This window comes from Thalassophryne amazonica, chromosome 16 (genome assembly GCF_902500255.1).
Source record: "Thalassophryne amazonica chromosome 16, fThaAma1.1, whole genome shotgun sequence".
Classification (NCBI taxonomy): Eukaryota; Metazoa; Chordata; class Actinopteri; order Batrachoidiformes; family Batrachoididae; genus Thalassophryne; species Thalassophryne amazonica.
The window spans coordinates 57690272-57706151 of NC_047118.1; the positions used below are offsets into that span (position 1 = coordinate 57690272).

The window sequence follows — 15880 nt, forward strand, 5'->3', positions numbered from 1 at the left end:
CACTGGAACCAAAATTGCCACGTCACATGCCACACTTGAAATGAGTGCAATATTCGTTTATGTGCAATATCCACTGCCATTTGAAATAGCCACCGTTTTGTTCATACTTTTCTCATTTTATAGGCAATCTCTTTTTTGCTCCTATGTTCTTAGAATTGTTTTTTTCTTTTTTAATTTGCTCTCTGGACATACCGCTTTCATTCTGTTAAATTTTGTTTCTTTTCTTTTCTTCCCCAGACCTTTCAAGTCTGCACATGGTTTCCTCAAGTTTATATTTGCACTGAAAGGCTTGCATCTTACCTTCTTTGTATTGGTTACATGACAATAAATAATTTGTATCTGTACCTGAATGACAGGAGATTGTTATCAATGTTGATGATAATAAACTGTCTGGCTACTGTCCCTGCCCCATGCGAGCACCTCTAGCTCTCTCAAGGCAGTTTTTATATATATAGTTTTGGAAGAACATGGAACATAGCCTTGGCCTTCTGCAGTGTTTGAATGCATGTTTTTCCATAATTCAATGGGTGCACATAAGTGGCATTTGGACCAAGGTTTCTGAAATGGTACATCAAGCTTGGAAAACTATGATAACGATGAAAAAGTACTCATTAAATCACTCTTTGAAAGTTGGAGGAATAACAAATCTTATTGAGATAAATTCATTAATTTCATTCATTTATTTATTTCATTCATTCATTTAAAAGAAAAAAAACAGAAAAGCAGAAATAAAGCATCTCCATTACCAGAATGAAAAGGAGCAGAGAGAAGAACAAGTCTTATATTTTCTGCCCCTTTTTACAATACAATCTTTCAATATCCAGCGTCATTTTTCAACATTATTTAACAGATTGTATTTCTTTAACTTGTCACATACCACTGACTTATTTCATAATTATGACCATTATTAAATAGATTACATCTCTGACATGTTACATTTTTAAACTTAAAACATTTTATACATTATTAACAAATTACATTTTTTTTATACTTCCTTACAGCCCACTAACTTATTTTATAGTTTCATACTTACTTAATACATCTAGTTTAATACATTTTTTAAATAATTTAAGCGACCTTAATTCTTTAATTTCTTTGTTGAGATTGTTCCATAATTTTACACCATTTACTGCAATACTCCGTTCTTTTACTCTGGTTCTGTATCTTGGTTTTCTAAAGACTTCTATTCCTTTCAGTTTATAACTACTTACTCTTTTCTCAAACATATTTTGAATGTTTGTTGGTAAAGCATTTTTATTAGCTTGGTACATTGTTTGTAATATTTTCAAATCGACCAAATCACGAAATTTAAGTACCCTGTACTTAATGAACAATGGATTAGATGGATCTCTAAAACCACTGTTGTTAATCACCCTTAAAGCCCTTTTCTGCAGAATAAACAAAGGTTGTATATAAGTTGTATATGTTGATCCCCAGATTTCTACACAATAAGTTAAATATGGGAAAATCAATGAATTGTACAATGTTAATAAACCATAACTATTTAATGAATATTTTACTTTATGCAAAACAGCAATGGCTTTCGCTATTTTTCCTTTTATGTAATTTATGTGTGACTTCCATGTAAGATCTTCATCAATTATGACTCCTAAAAATTTCATTTCTTTTACCCTTTGTATATCCATTCCATCTATTTGTAATGACATGTTATTTTTTTTTTTGCTCTGTCATTAAACAATATGAAATTTGTCTTATTAATATTTAGTGACAGTCTCTTTATATCAAACCAATGCTTAACCTTTTCCAATTCTGTTTTTATCACTTGTGCTACTTCCTGTATATCTGATCCAGAGTAAAACAGCGTTGTATCATCAGCAAATAAAATGCTACCAAGCACATTAGATACATTCACAAAATCATTGATATACAAAATAAACAGTTTGGGTCCAAGTACTGATCCTTGTGGTACTCCATAAGCAATATTACACAATTCTGATTTGATATTATTTATCTGAACAAACTGTTTTCTGTTTTCTAAGTAGCTTTTTACCCACCTCTTATTCCATATTGTTGTAACTTGTGAAGCAATCTTGAGTGGTCAATAACATCAAAAGCTTTTTTCAAGTCAATAAAAATACTTAAATAATCCTTATTTTCTATTGTTGTTGATATTTTCTATATTAATTCCATAATTGCCATAGCTGTCGAATGTTTTGTTCTGAATCCATACTGAGCATTATTTAAAATATGATGTTTCTCAGTGAATTTATCCAACCTTGTCACAAAAACTTTTTCCATAATTTTAGAAAACTGTGGAAGCAATGATACTGACCTGTAATTAGAGAATTTATGTTTGTCTCCATTTTTATATAATGGGACTACCTTGGCAATTTTCATTTCATCTGGAAAAATCCGTGTTGACAGAGACAGATTGCAAATATAAGTAAATAAATAAATAAATAATTGAACAGAATAATGCTGTTGGTGAGGATGTGGATAGAGATTCTGAATCAGTCCTTTCTCACTACCCACTTACTCCAATTAAGGGTCACAAGGGTGCGAGATTCTGAATCAGATATATTTTTTTACTTTATATTACAAACCACGACAGGGTTTTTTTTAAAGCTTTTCTGGATGTTTCACAGGGCAGATTACCATATTATACAACCCAAAATCAGAAAAAAGTTGGAATGGTGTGAAAAATGCAAATTAAAACCTGCAGAGATTTCTACCTTTACTTTCTCTATTTCATTGCAGATTGTATGAACCCAAGTTATGTCACTTTTTGTGTGGTCAGCTTCATATCAGTTGTTAATATACATCCATTCCTACATTTAAGGTCTGCAACACATTCCAAACTAAATTGTAATGTTGAAGCATTTACCTTAAACCATGTGTACAAATATTTCCATGGAAAAAAGCAAAAAATCCTTATTCTAACTTGTTAAAATTATTCCCATAAGTGATGTAGATTCCTAAATAAATATCATGACACAAGTGAAGATGGGTTGTCGCGACAGGCCATACCCATATCCGCAGCAGGTCTTCAAGGTGAATAGCCTCTGGCATGTTGGAACAAAGGCGGGTCAGGGAAGTCAGACCCGTAACTTCGGGACAAGCATTGGCTCTAAGGGTTTGGTGTGCAAAGCGGGGCTGAGCTCGCGCCACAGCTGGGGGAGCAGTTGCCCCATCGGCCTCCTCCCTCCCCCTCCCAGTTGCCGGATTGCGCGGACCTTGCCGGCCCACCTCACGGTAGCTTCTTCTGCCGACACGAGAGAGCAGGCTGTTTGCGGGGCAGTGCCCAGCGCCATGCCAGAGGGCTTGTCGGGGGCTCCCCTGCGCGGGTCGCATCGGCTGGCACCTAGCAGCTGACTTAGAACTGCTGCGGTTTAATTAAAATAAAAAGCATTGTGACGTATCTCGGGGTCTTGTTCACGAGCGAGGGACGGATGGAACGTGAGATCGACAGATGGATCGGTGCAGCATCTGCAGTGATGCAGTCACTGTATCGGACCGTCGTGGTGAAGAGAGAGCTGAGTAGGGGGGCAAAGCTCTCGATTTACCGATCGATCTACGTTCCGACCCTCACCTATGGTCATGAGATTTGGCTCATGACCGAAAGAACAAGATCACAAGTACAAGTGACCGCGATGAGTTTCCTCCGCAGGGTGGCTGGGTGCTCCCTTAAAGATAGGGTGAGGAGCTCGGTCACTCAGGAGGACCTCGAAGTCGAGCCGCTGCTCCTCCACATCGAAAGGAGCCAGCTGAGGTGGCTCGGGCATCTTTTCCAGATGCCCCCTGGACGCCTCGCTGGAGAGGTGTTCCGGGCATGTCCCGTTGGGAGGAGGCCCCGGGGAAGACCCAGGACATGCTGGAGGGACTACATCTCTCGGCTGGCTTGGGAACACCTCGGGGTTAACCCCAGAGGAGCTGGGGGAGGTGTGTGGATCGGGAGGGCTGGGCGGCTTTGCTTGAACTGCTGCCCCCGCGACCCTATTCCGGATAAAGCGGAAGAAAATGGATGGATGGATGGATGGAAGCATTGTGAAGGCCCACGGCGGGTGTTGACACAATGCGATTTCTGCCCAGTGCTCTGAATGTCAAACTGAAGAAATTCGATGAAGCACAGGTAAACAGCAGGAGTAACTATGACTCTCTTAAGGTAGCCAAATGCCCCATCATCTAATAATGCAACTAATGGTACATTTATTGTATTTGTTTTTCATGCTTTTTGCTTCGACTGTGAACACACAAGCACCTCAATGTTTGTTTCACGAGTGTTGATTTTCTTCGCTCTCTTGGACTTTATTCCGGCAAGGAACGTGAGCAACAAACAGGTGTTGCCTTACCATATGTGGTGAATTAAGGTTGATTCTGAATGCAAATTGCCAAGAACATGCATGAGCATGTGCTTTGGAACGTGAGATTTGTCAGCAGCTGATACTTACTGATGTACATAAAAGTGGCATCCACCTATCTGTTAAATATAGACTTTTTATACTCACGCACATACTAAATTTTGTTCGTACCTTTTCTACGCATAGTTTGGTAAATGATGACCCGGGTGTCTTTTTGTTCTTACTTTTTCTCTTGTCCTGTATCTCTTTTTTTCAGTCGATGATGTCCCACCCTACTTTAAAATGGAGCCGCCTCAGACCCAGGTTCACCTCGAGGGGAACCGTTTGGTTCTGACCTGCATGGCTGAGGGTAGCTGGCCCCTGGAATTCAAGTGGATCTACAACGGCTCTGAGCTGACACATTTTTCCTTGGAATACCGGTGAGGAAAGAAATCCCGACCTTGCCCAACACAACTGATGTTATCAGCATCTTTCTTTTTTATTTTCATTCAGACAGTATAATTAACTTTCTACACTGGGACATTTTAGCTGCAATTAAATGCAACTAATTGCTCAATTGCTCCCGTTAATTTACATTTCAAACTCATTTCTATGGATTTATTCAGGCTTTATTTGACTGCATGTCTCCCTCGAGACATAACATCTTGCATTAAGGGGATTGTCAAATTTATTCCAATTTGTACCTTGTACTGCGTTTAACATGCAGAGATAGTCAGCGCACAGACCTCGCCTCTTTTGTTGTCCTCAAATTCTCGTTCGTCAATGTTTGGGGGGTGGGGGGGTTGGGTACTGTGCTTTGGCCTGTCAAAAGTTTTTTTTTCTCCCAACGACCATGAGATTCCTCTCCTGCTTCTTTATACATATTTCAGCTCTAAGCATAATGCTGAAATAGTGCACCAGCATGTCAAGAGGAAGCATATGCAAACCAAGGTCTGCATGTGTGTGCGAGCAAGTGTGCATGAGTGCGTGCCGCGTGTTTGTGCGCTGCTCGTGGGCTACAGTGAAAGTCTGTGTTTCTCTGCGCTCATGAGTCAAAGCCTGACTCGTCCCTCTCGACACTTTCAGGTGGCAGTGTTTGATTTCTATCGCTGCCTAACACCCCCCCCCCCCCCCCCCCCCCCACACACACACACACACACACACACACTCAGTTCCTCCTCCTTCTCTTTTTGGTGTCTCTCCCCAACATTTGACAGTGCTCTCTCTCTCTCATAGGTTAGTCCTTAGATTTGCCTCACAGGCCTGCCCTCTGCTTGTTATTCTTCACCAGCTCTGATCAAAGACGAGGGCTGGAATCCATTTAATCAGAACCCATCCCCACCCTTGCAGCCACCCCACCACCACCACCATCCCCACTCCTCTATCTTGTTGAATTGCAGTGCAGGGAAACATGACAGGAGCAGATTCAACGCTCGTGAGTAGCTGTAGCAAACCCATTAAAGGCAACTTGGCTCTCGGGCTGCCTGTCCACTGGTTATCATGAATACATCATCATCATTAGGGCACAGATATGACTGTACCAAATGGAAGAGGATCAAGTACTGTAAGACCGGTCAGTCTCTGCTGTTTTGGATGCAGACTCAGTAGTTGGGTTTAGGTTTCACTTTGATTCCCAAGAAGTTTGATACCTGCATCATCATAAATCTACTGTGGCTCACTTGAACGTAAGTGCCAGTTTCGACAGGCCTTCTTTGAATCTCTTTGTTACACACACCCTGAGGAAACGGTGCAGGTGTACGTGATTTACTCACAGAATACATACAGCTTAGCTCATGACAGAGTGTCCAACCAAGAAGTGTGCAGATCTCGAGTTTGTATACAGGAAGCAATAACCAACAGCCTGAATGTGGAAAGTCTGGCTTAATGTGTTCCATGCAATTTACGAATGTGGAAAACTCCAAGATTAGACCTGGATCATATAGGAATTCTCCTACGGCTCAAGACTTCTGGACGTGTGCTAAGCAAGTCCCCTATTCTAGAAATATATATATGTTCTCCACTCAGATTGCAATAGTCAATCACAGATTAGCCTTTCTGTCCATCATTTACCTGTATGTTGGCATGATTGGTGCCTGAAAGTTATGTTGGATCCAAAGGGATCCAAAAAGGCTAGGACCAAAAGTTATACTGGCTCGGTTCCCACTGACCAATAGCGTTAGAGCTTACTGCCGACAGCTAGCCAATCAGAGCGCGATATACAGTTATTCATGAGATGACATCACTAATGAGGTAGCGGAGGTCAGGAACTTGCTGACAGACGCTGCTTGAAAAAATGGCAACAAACATGTCAACAACAGCAGAAAATCGTCTGCCAGTGAGGTTTGCTGAGTTCACAGAGGAGGAACTGGAGGAAATATTGAACTCCAAGGATGCCAGAAATACTAAGAAGGTAGACAAGCACACTACTGATGTTTTAGAAGCATTCATATGCTGTTCACAACAAAATAAATTGATATAATTTACTTGATTCTTTGTTGTTTGCTTAATTTGGGAGGGGGGTGGAGAACATAACAGTTGATGGATGGCAAGTCGTCCAACATAGAGAAATATTGGATTCAGAAAAGTTATATTGGATGAGGCATAGCCGAGTCCAATATAACTTTTTGGCATCCTTGGAGTTCAATATTTCCACCAGTTCCTCCACTCCTCCATACAGATCTTCTCTAGATCTTTCAGGTTTGGAGTTTCAGCTCCCTCCAAAGATTTTCTATTGAGTTCAGGTCTGGAGAGTGGCCAGGCCACTCCAGGACCTTGAAATGCTTCTTACGGAGCCCCTCCTTACTTGCCCTGGCTGTGTGTTTGGGGTCATTGTCATGCTGGAAGACCCAGCCATGACCCATCTTCAATTCTCTTACTGAGGGAAGGAGGTTGTTTGCCAAAATCTCGCAATACATGACCCCATCCATCCTCCCTTCAATACGGTGCAGTCATCCTGTCCCCTTTGCAGAAGAGCACCCGCAGAGTATGATTTAATTTCAGACCCCTCCATGATTTCTAAGTGGGAGAACTTGCAAAATCGCAGGGTTTTTTCAAATACTTATTTTCCTCACTGCGCGTGTGTGTATGTGTGTATATATATATGTATATATATATGTGTATATATATATATATATATATATATATATATATATATATATATATACGAGGTCTGTCAATAAAGTATAGGTCCTTTTTATTTTTTTCAAAAACTATATGGATTTCATTCATATGTTTTTACGTCAGACATGCTTGAACCCTCGTGCGCATGCGTGAGTTTTTCCACGCCTGTCGGTGACGTCATTCGCCTGTGAGCACTCCTTGTGGGAGGAGTCGTCCAGCCCCTCGTTGGAATTCCTTTGTCTGAGAAGTTGCTGAGAGACTGGTGCTTTGTTTGATCAAAATTTTTTCTAAACCTGTGAGACACATCGAAGTGGACATGGTTCGAAAAATTAAGTTGGTTTTCGGTGAAAATTTTAATGGCTGATGAGAGATTTTGAGGTGATACTGTCGCTTTAAGGACTTCCCATGGAGCAAGACGTCGTGCAGCGCTCTCAGGCGCCGTCGTCAGCCTGTTTCAAGCTGAAAACCTCCACATTTCAGGCTCTATTGATCCAGGACGTCGTGAGAGAACAGAGAAGTTTCAGAAGAAGTCGGTTTCAGCATTTTATCCGGATATTCCACTGTTAAAGGAGATTTTTTTAATGAAAGACGTGCGGGCGGATTCGCACGTCGGCTTGCAGCTGGTGCAGCGCAGCGCAACAGGAAAAACACCTCTGTTGGAAGCCTTAAGGACAAGTTGGAACATGCCCAGCTGTTAAACAATTTCTCATATACTCACTCCACTGAAAGCCATCAAAAGCTGCCTGGATTTTACAAATGGTTATCAACACGGAGGTGTTTCGCGCCGGCTGCGTCCCGACGCGTGGACCTGTCCGCACGTCTTTAATTAAAAAAAAAATCTCCTTTAACAGTGGAATATCCGGATAAAATGCTGAAACCGACTTCTTCTGAAACTTCTCTGTTCTCTCACGACGTCCTGGATCAATAGAGCCTGAAATGTGGAGGTTTTCAGCTTGAAACAGGCTGACGACGGCGCCTGAGAGCGCTGCGCGACGTCTCGCACCGTGGGAAGTCCTTAAAGCGACAGTATCACCTCAAAATCTCTCATCAGCCGTTAAAATTTTCACTGAAAACCAGCTTAATTTTTCGAACCTTGTCCACTTCGATGTGTCTCACAGGTTTAGAAAAAATTTTGATCAAACAAAGCGCCAGTCTCTCAGCAACTTCTCAGACAAAGGAATTCCGATGAGGGGCTGGACGACTCCTCGCACAAGGAGTGCTCACAGGCGAATGACGTCACCGACAGGCGTGGAAAAACTCACGCATGCGCACGAGGGTTCAAGCATGTCTGACGTAAAAACATATGAATGAAATCCATATAGTTTTTGAAAAAAATAAAAAGGACCTATACTTTATTGACAGACCTCGTATATAAAAGAACAGTATGTTCCCATTTATGGATCATTTCTGACTACCATGTACATCATTTGAACTGTGTGTCAGACAAAAGCATCTTGTCTGCAGAAATACCTAACAGATGTTCCTGCTTGTCATGGCGATTATGACTAATGGCACTTTGTGCTGTTTGTTCCCATTAGATATCTGATCCCTTCATTGGACCGATCGCACGCTGGCCACTACCGCTGCATCGTTAGAAACCGAGTGGGCGCCATAATGCAGTGCACGACTGAAGTGCAGGTTGCCTGTAAGTGCAGTTGTCTGCATGCATCTCAGAGGGTACGAGGAGGATTCCGTTAGCATGAAAAGCTCATGCGAATGAGTCACTCTGACTAAAGAATAGAAAGCATAACATGCTAATCATGACATTTGTTTGTTTTTTTATCACCTTCTGTGTTATACAGAAGGAGTGCATTGTGAACTGATTGCTCCTCTGCCAATGTTTTCTTTTTCTCACTCTGCAAACTCACTTCTTTTCCGTTTGTCAGATATGGGCAGTTTCGTGGAGGGCGAGAGGTCTCAAACTGTATCCCAGGGCAAAGGTGCGCTCATCCATGCGCCGCAGATACACAGTTTCCCAAGGCCACAGATCACGTGGTTCAGAGACGGGCGTAAAATTCCCTCCAGCAGCCGCATGTAAGTGCAGAACCTCCGCTTGGATTGCTCACTGTGAGGAGGTGCCTTCATATTTCTTCTTGTGTTCTTGTGTGCGAGCTTTTAGCAAAAGCAGAGCTGCTGATGCAGAATATCTTTTACCTCACAGAAGTTCAGTGCTGCGCGCACATGTGTGCAGCATAACTGAAGTTGAGCAGAATTGCTGATGAACGTTGGCGCCGGCCTGGTGTTCATCGCTGAATCACCTCTCAATGATAACAGGGTTATTATCTCGCCCCTTTTGGCTTTACAGCCAGAGGGACTGAGGGGGAGAAACAGAGCAAGCAGCAGGGGAACCAATTAGACACAATCGGACAAAAAGCCTCAATTGATGATGTGTTTGACAGGCAGTGTTCAACCCCGGTTGGATCTGCGTGCTTGAGCATGTGCGCGTGCACATCAGAGGCACGCGTGTGATTGTCTGTGTGCTTGTGTTGGCTGTACCGTGTTCGCTATAGTTTCATTTTTTAAATGGAATTTTGTTTGCCATCCAGACAAATAAATGTGGGCAGGCGCTTCCTCCTCTTCTGTTGTTCAGCTTGAAGCTCTGCCATGCCAGAGTTGACATCAAGTATGAAGCTTGTTTTATGTTCACTGATGTCAGGATGGTGTGAGGCAAGGCGCCGCAAATGATGTAATTTTTGTGGGCATGTCACAGCTCTTTGGAGAAACCTGAAATAATTGTATTGTCTTCTGTTTTTTTCTCACTTTGGTATAATATTCCCAGTGCTGCAGCTGTTATATCATCTGAATTGAGCTTATTGGAAAAATATAATGCTGCAGACATATGTTTACATATTTCTTGGGTACAAACTTTATTTTTCCCACATTCATGAAACAGCAAGTATGTTAATGCTGTTAGAATGTGTACTTTATACCCATACAAAATTATTTCAGCATATTAGTTACAATTACCCATCATCAACTCTTATTCTACCATGAAGACTCAGAAGACAAGAAAAAGATGATGATTTTAATCCGTCAGGATGTTGTACAGAATGTTAGTACAGTCTTTGGCAGAGGTCCCCATTGTGATGGAGTGTAGGGGCACATAGATTTCAGATTCTGCCATCAAAAGAAGGCAGGTGTTACACAGGCATCATACAGGCACTGGCTGATGGTGGTGGGGTGGAGGAGGTAGCATCCAGGTCAGCGGCTGCAAACAGTAGAGAGGTGAGTTAAAACTGATATTTGTTTTGTTTTTTTAATCACATGCATGTTTTGTATTGGTTAGTTGATGACAAAAAGATTAGAGATTAAAGCTGTTATTGATTCGGTGAATTTTAATGAAAGCTTCGAAATCTGAGTCTTCATGGCAAAAGATATGCTGTGCTACATTTCCCTGCACTGGTGACAGTGTAGGGCTTATACAGTAAAAATGTAGATAAGTGAGTGAGTTTGTCCATCCCAGTTCACTTTAATGTACCAGATCAACTGCAAAAGCAACATGCTTTGTACATGTAATATCCAGTCAATGTCATGTGTATGCCACCTAATAAATGATTTGTGGAAGCTGGGTGGATTATGGAAAATTAGAAACAGCTGTCCACATTGATGTGAGCACCAGATAAGTTAATGAAAGGCATGAGAGGGCTGATGCATACCCTGTGTGCAGTACACATCATGTAATAAATGTATAAGTAAATATGTGTTTTTGACTGTATGATGTCATCGTATGACTTCTGACTTCATTATGAAATCATTCATGCCAATCAATCACAAATATGTTGCCGATCAGTATATACTTTAAATCATTCAAAATCGGTGTGTAACTTTGCAAAAACAATGTCGGACTCTGTAGTGTTCTCTGGGCCCCTCCCCAATCAGACCGGGAGTGACATGTTTAGCCGCATGTTCTCCTTGAATTGCTGGCTGTCTGAGTGGTGTCCAAAAAATGAGGTGGGCTTCATAGATAATTGGCAACGCTTCTGGGGAAAACCTGGTCTTGTTAGGAGAGACGGCATCCATCCCACTTTGGATGGAGCAGCTCTCATTTCTAGAAATCTGGCCAATTTTCTTAAATCCTCCAAACCGTGACTATCCAGGGTTGGGACCAGGAAGCAGAGTTGTAGTCTTACACACCTCTCTGCAGCTTCTCTCCCCCTGCCATCCCCTCATTACCCCATCCCCGTAGAGACGGTGCCTGCTCCCAGACTACCAATAACCAGCAAAAATCTATTAAGCATAAAATTCAAAAAGAAAAAATAATATAGCACCTTCAACTGCACCACAGACTAAAACAGTTAAATGTGGTCTATTAAACATTAGGTCTCTCTCTTCTAAGTCCCTGTTGGTAAATGATATAATAATTGATCAACATATTGATTTATTCTGCCTTACAGAAACCTGGTTACAGCAGGATGAATATGTTAGTTTAAATGAGTCAACACCCCCGAGTCACACTAACTGTCAGAATGCTCGTAGCATGGGCCGGGGCGGAGGATTACCAGCAATCTTCCATTCCAGCTTATTAATTAATCAAAAACCCAGACAGAGCTTTAATTCATTTGAAAGCTTGACTCTTAGTCTTGTCCATCCAAATTGGAAGTCCCAAAAACCAGTTTTATTTGTTATTATCTATCGTCCACCTGGTCGTTACTGTGAGTTTCTCTGTGAATTTTCAGACCTTTTGTCTGACTTAGTGCTTAGCTCAGATAAAATAATTATAGTGGGTGATTTTAACATCCACACAGATGCTGAGAATGACAGCCTCAACACTGCATTTAATCTATTATTAGACTCTATTGGCTTTGATCAAAAAGTAAATGAGTCCACCCACCACTTTAATCATATCTTAGATCTTGTTCTGACTTATGGTATGGAAATAGAAGACTTAACAGTATTCCCTGAAAACTCCCTTCTGTCTGATCATTTCTTAATAACATTTACATTTACTCTGATGGACTACCCAGCAGTGGGGAATAAGTTTCATTACACTAGAAGTCTTTCAGAAAGCGCTGTAACTAGGTTTAAGGATATGATTCCTTCTTTATGTTCTCTAATGCCATATACCAACACAGTGCAGAGTAGCTACCTAAACTCTGTAAGTGAGATAGAGTATCTCATCAATAGTTTTACATCCTCATTGAAGACAACTTTGGATGCTGTAGCTCCTCTAAAAAAGAGAGCTTTAAATCAGAAGTGCCTGACTCCGTGGTATAACTCACAAACTCGTAGCTTAAAGCAGATAACCCGTAAGTTGGAGAGGAAATGGCGTCTCACTAATTTAGATCTTCACTTAGCCTGGAAAAAGAGTCTGTTGCTCTATAAAAAAGCCCTCCGTAAAGCTAGGACATCTTTCTACTCATCACTAATTGAAGAAAATAAGAACAACCCCAAGTTTCTTTTCAGCACTGTAGGCAGGCTGACAAAGAGTCAGAGCTCTATTGAGCTGAGTATTCCATTAACTTTAACTAGTAATGACTTCATGACTTTCTTTGCTAACAAAATTTTAACTATTAGAGAAAAAATTACTCATAACCATCCCAAAGACGTATCGTTATCTTTGGCTGCTTTCAGTGATGCCGGTATTTGGTTAGACTCTTTCTCTCCGATTGTTCTGTCTGAGTTATTTTCATTAGTTACTTCATCCAAACCATCAACATGTTTATTAGACCCCATTCCTACCAGGCTGCTCAAGGAAGCCCTACCATTATTTAATGCTTCGATCTTAAATATGATCAATCTATCTTTGTTAGTTGGCTATGTACCACAGGCTTTTAAGGTGGCAGTAATTAAACCATTACTTAAAAAGCCATCACTTGACCCAGCTATCTTAGCTAATTATAGGCCAATCTCCAACCTTCCTTTTCTCTCAAAAATTCTTGAAAGGGTAGTTGTAAAACAGCTAACTGGTCATCTGCAGAGGAATGGTCTATTTGAAGAGTTTCAGTCAGGTTTTAGAATTCATCATAGTACAGAAACAGCATTAGTGAAGGTTACAAATGATCTTCTTATGGCCTCGGAATTTGCAAAATGTGTGCAGTTAACAGCTTCAATTACATTCGGGAAACCAGCTCTCGCTGAAGAATGCGCTGTAATGTTGGAATGTACCTGGTTAACATTTGGATGATTGCGTTCCACACAGCTTGGATTTGCTGTGGCGACCCCAAGTACAAACAAGGGAGCAGCCGGAGGGACTTAGTAATAAAGGTTTGCAATCAAAAATAAGAAAGGAAGAAGTAAAGTGAAAAATAATTTTCCACATACATTTATTCAAAACACACAGCAAACTATAATAAACAACTGTTTTGACACTTTATAAAGGTAATTTGAGGTCTTGTGTGAAAGACTGTAGAACAAAAAGGTTCAAACAATAAACACAAATGCATATTTTGAACAGTATATACAAAATCGTCCATGCGTTTTGTTTGTCTCATCTCAAAGCAATTTCTGTCTGCTATTACACAAAGGTTACATCACAAATGTCTACTTCTACTGTGTTTTGGAGTCTTCTGTGCTGCTCCTAAAGCAGCTTTCATTCACACTTTGGCCCACTTTGGCTCCTTACAGTCTGAGGAGCAGCTCTCTCCCTCGCTCCATTGATATAGTAAACAGTGCTTTCCGCTGAGAAAGCAACAGAGTTATCCAGTAACATTCAAACGCAAAATAGTAGAGCAATCCTGATAGTTACACACTCTTTGTTTGAGCATGTGAGATTGTCATCAGAGGCTCTCTGTCTGCTCCGTCTGCTTTCACTGATCGCTGTGCATAATGACGCAGGGCGCATTGGAGACCAATAGTATGTACTCATTGGACCACCCAGGGGGCTATTCAAACGGGCCAACTAGTAACATATCACTCCTGAAAACGATCTTTGGCTTTTCACGTGAGGTAAATCTGCCCTACAATTGGATTTTGGAAAACCATGTGATGGTGAACCAATTCTGATTGGACACTCACATTGCACACGTCATCACACAGCTTCTATGAGGAGTACAAAGATGGCCGATGGCTGGCTCGAAAGTCCGCGGAGTTAACTTTTCAGCAAAAAAAAAAAAAAAAAGTAAGTTTCTATCTCATATCATTAAAAAGTTATTTATAATTTAGTAAAGCTTGGTCTTAGCCGTTGTATATGACGGCATCGGCCCCAAAGGGTTAAATTGCAAAATTTCTCTCTTGTTTGCCTATTAATTTTCATGCTTTTGTTTTATTGTTGTCAGTCTGGCCAATGCAGATGGTCACTGCAGTAAGTCTAGTCTGCTTGAGTTTATTCCAATTAAAGATAACAGGGGGGCTGGATCGTATCCCAGGACTCAGTGGTGAAGAGGCAGAGTACGTGCTGGACAGGGCACCTGTCTATCACATACGAGGTCTGTCCATAAAGTAACGGTCCTTTTTTTTTTTTCAAAAACTATATGGATTTCATTCATATGTTTGTACGTCAGACATGCTTGAACCCTCGTGCGCATGCGTGAGTTTTTCCACGCCTGTCGGTGACGTCATCCGCCTGTGAGCACTCCTTGTGGGAGGAGTCGTCCAGCCCCTCGTTGGAATTCCTTTGTCTGAGAAGTTGCTGAGAGACTGGCGCTTTGTTTGATCAAAATTTTTTCAAAACCTGTGAGACACATTGAAGTGGACACGGTTCGAAAAATTCAGCTGGTTTTGGGTGAAAATTTTAACGACTGATGAGAGATTTTGAAGTGATTCTATCGCTTTAAGGACTTCCCACAGAGCGGGACATCGCGCAGCGCTCTCAGGCGCCATCGTCAGCCTGTTTCAAGCTGAAAACCTCCACATTTAAGCCTCTGTTGACCCGGGACGTCGTGAGAGAACAGAGAAGTTTCAGAAGAAGTCAGTTTCAGCATTTTATCCGGATATTCCACTGTTAAAGGAGATTTTTTTTTAATGAAAGACGTGCGGGCGGATTCGCACGTCGGCTTGCAGCCGGTGCAGCGCAGCGCAACAGGAAAAACACCTCCGTTGGAAGCCTTAAGGACAAGTTGGAACATGCCCAACTGCTTGAAACAGGCTGACGACGGCGCCTGGGAGCGCTGCGCGACGTCCCGCTCCGTGGGAAGTCCTTAAAGCGACAGAATCACTTCAAAATCTCTCATCAGCCGTTAAAATTTTCACCCAAAACCAGCTGAATTTTTCGAACCGTGTCCACTTCGATGTGTCTCACAGGTTTTGAAAAAATTTTGATCAAACAAAGCGCCAGTCTCTCAGCAACTTCTCAGACAAAGGAATTCCGACGAGGGGGCTGGACCAGTCCTTCCCAAGGCGTGCTCACAGGCGAATGACGTCACTGACAGGCGTGGAAAAACTCACACATGCGCACGAGGGTTCAAGCATGTCTGACGTACAAACATATGAATGAAATCCATATAGTTTTTGAAAAAAATAAAAAGGGCCTATACTTTGACAGACCTCGTATAGACAAACACGCCCACACACTCACTCACATCTGT

At 41.6% G+C, this 15880-nt stretch overlaps 1 protein-coding gene across 3 annotated transcripts in view; it reads left to right on the forward strand.

The window, feature by feature from the left end:
• Positions 1-15880, forward strand: part of LOC117528687 (protein sidekick-2-like) — a 562122-nt gene that overhangs the window by 334459 nt on the left and 211783 nt on the right. For all 3 annotated transcript variants that reach the window (XM_034191315.1, XM_034191316.1, XM_034191317.1), the window contains exons 2-4: positions 4576-4738; positions 8957-9063; positions 9305-9452. In XM_034191315.1, coding sequence (XP_034047206.1) covers positions 4576-4738; positions 8957-9063; positions 9305-9452 — 418 coding nt within the window. The remainder of the gene's footprint in view (positions 1-4575; positions 4739-8956; positions 9064-9304; positions 9453-15880) is intronic.